General features: G+C 70.7%; 1 protein-coding gene across 1 annotated transcript; it reads right to left on the minus strand.

Moving 5' to 3' along the window:
* Positions 1 to 39: 39 nt before the first annotated feature.
* Positions 40 to 1584, minus strand: LOC129674816 (pre-mRNA-splicing factor SYF1-like; the record flags this gene model as incomplete). The annotated part of the gene is made up of 2 exons (XM_055604916.1): positions 40 to 184; positions 1420 to 1584. Coding segments are annotated over 2 exons (310 nt in total), but the record flags the coding sequence as incomplete, so codon positions are not given.
* Between the last annotated feature and the right edge of the window lie 231 nt (positions 1585 to 1815).

Genomic DNA, 1815 nt, shown 5'->3' on the forward strand with positions numbered 1-1815 from the left:
GCCCCCCAGCTCCTCCCCCGACCCCCCTCCTCCCCTCACCCTCCTCCTCCCGCCCCAGCTCCGACGCCGTCTCCATCTTGGCGGCGATCATGCTCTCCTCGAACTGCGCGTAGCTGTCGAAGACCTGCGTGAAGTCGCGCACGGTCATCACGGTGCGCACGGCCTCCTCGTACACGTCCCGGGCCTGCGGGGGGGGGGGGGCGTCAGCAGGGGGACAGGGACCCCGGGGACTCGAACCCGCGGCCAGCGGGGGCCGCAGCTCGCCCCGCTTCCGGCTGAGGCCCCGCCCCTGCCCTCAGGGCCCGCCCACACCTTCTCAAAATGGCTGCTACAGATTCAGTAATTGGCCAGCGAGCGCTTCAGCTCGCCCCGCCCCCCAGCCAAGGCCCCGCCCACACCTTCTCAAAATGGCCGCTGCGGATGCAGTGATTGGCCAGTGAGGGCCCCACCTCACCCCGCCCCGTGTCTCAGGCCCTGCCCATACCTTCTCAAAATGGCCGCTGCGGAGGCAGCAATTGGCCAGTGAGGGCCCGAGCTCGCCCCGCCCCCTCAGGTCCCGCCCACACCTTCTCAAAATGGCCGCTGCAGATCCAGTACTTGGCCAGCGAGCGCCACAGCTCGCCCCGCCCCCGGCTGAGGCCCCGCCCACACCTTCTCAAAATGGCCGCCGAGGATGCAGTAACTGGCCAGCGAGGACCCCAGCTCGCCCCGCCCCTTGCTGCAGGCCCCGCCCACACCTCAAAATGGCCGCTGCGGAGACAGCTATTGGCCCGCGAGCGCCACAGCTCGCCCCGCCCCCAGCCGAGGCCCCGCCCACACCTCAAAATGGCCGCTGCGGACCCAGTAATTGGTCCGCGAGTGCCACAGCTCGCCCCGCCCCCGGGCGAGGCCCCGCCCACACCGTCTCAAAATGGCCGCTGCGAGACAGCTACTGGCCAGCGAGGGCCCCAGCTCGCCCCGCTTCGTGTCTCAGGCCCCGCCCACACCTTCTCAAAATGGCCGCTGAGGATGCAGTAACTGGCCAGCGAGGACCCCGGCTCGCCCCGCCCCTTGCTGCAGGCCCCGCCCACACCTTCTCAAAATGGCCGCTGCAGAAACAGCAATTGGCCCGCGAGCGCCACAGCTCGCCCCGCCCCCAGCCGAGGCCCAACCCACGCCGTCTCAAAATGGCCGCTGCGGAGACAGCGATTGGCCAGCGAGGGCCGCGGCCCGCCCCGCCCCCGGCTGAGACCCCGCCCCCCCCCCCTCAAAATGGCCGCCGCGGGGACGGCAGTGGGCCGCGAGGAGACCAGCTCGCCCCGCCCCCGGCTGAGGCCCCGCCCACAGCTGCTCAAAATGGCCGCCGCGGAGACAGCAATTGGCCGGGCTCGCCCCGCCCCGGGTCTCTGGCCCCGCCCCCGCCTCAGGCCCCGCCCCCACCTTCTCAAAATGGCCGCTGCGGATGTAGTAGTCGGCCAGCGAGCACCACAGCTTGCCCAGCTGGTCCGTGAAGCGCGTGAGGCCCCCGCGGATGATGGCGTCCACGTTGAGGGACTGCACCTTGTCGGGGTTCTGCGAGATGAGGTCGCACAGCTCGTGCCACAGCTGCGGGGGGGGGGGGGGGGGGGCGGGGGGGGGGGGGGGGGCAGCGCCGGTCCAGGGGGGACGGACTCTGCCCGCCTCATCCCCATCCTCCTCTCCATCCTCATCCTCCTCCTCATCCTCCATCCCCATCCCCATCCTCATCCCCATCCTCCTCTCCATCCTCATCCTCCTCCTCATCCTCCATCCCCATCCCCATCCCCATCCTCATCCCCATCCTCATCCCCATCCCCA

This window comes from Psammomys obesus, unplaced genomic scaffold, assembly GCF_907164565.1.
Source record: "Psammomys obesus unplaced genomic scaffold, mPsaObe1.curated_primary_1811, whole genome shotgun sequence".
NCBI lineage: Eukaryota > Metazoa > Chordata > Mammalia > Rodentia > Muridae > Psammomys > Psammomys obesus.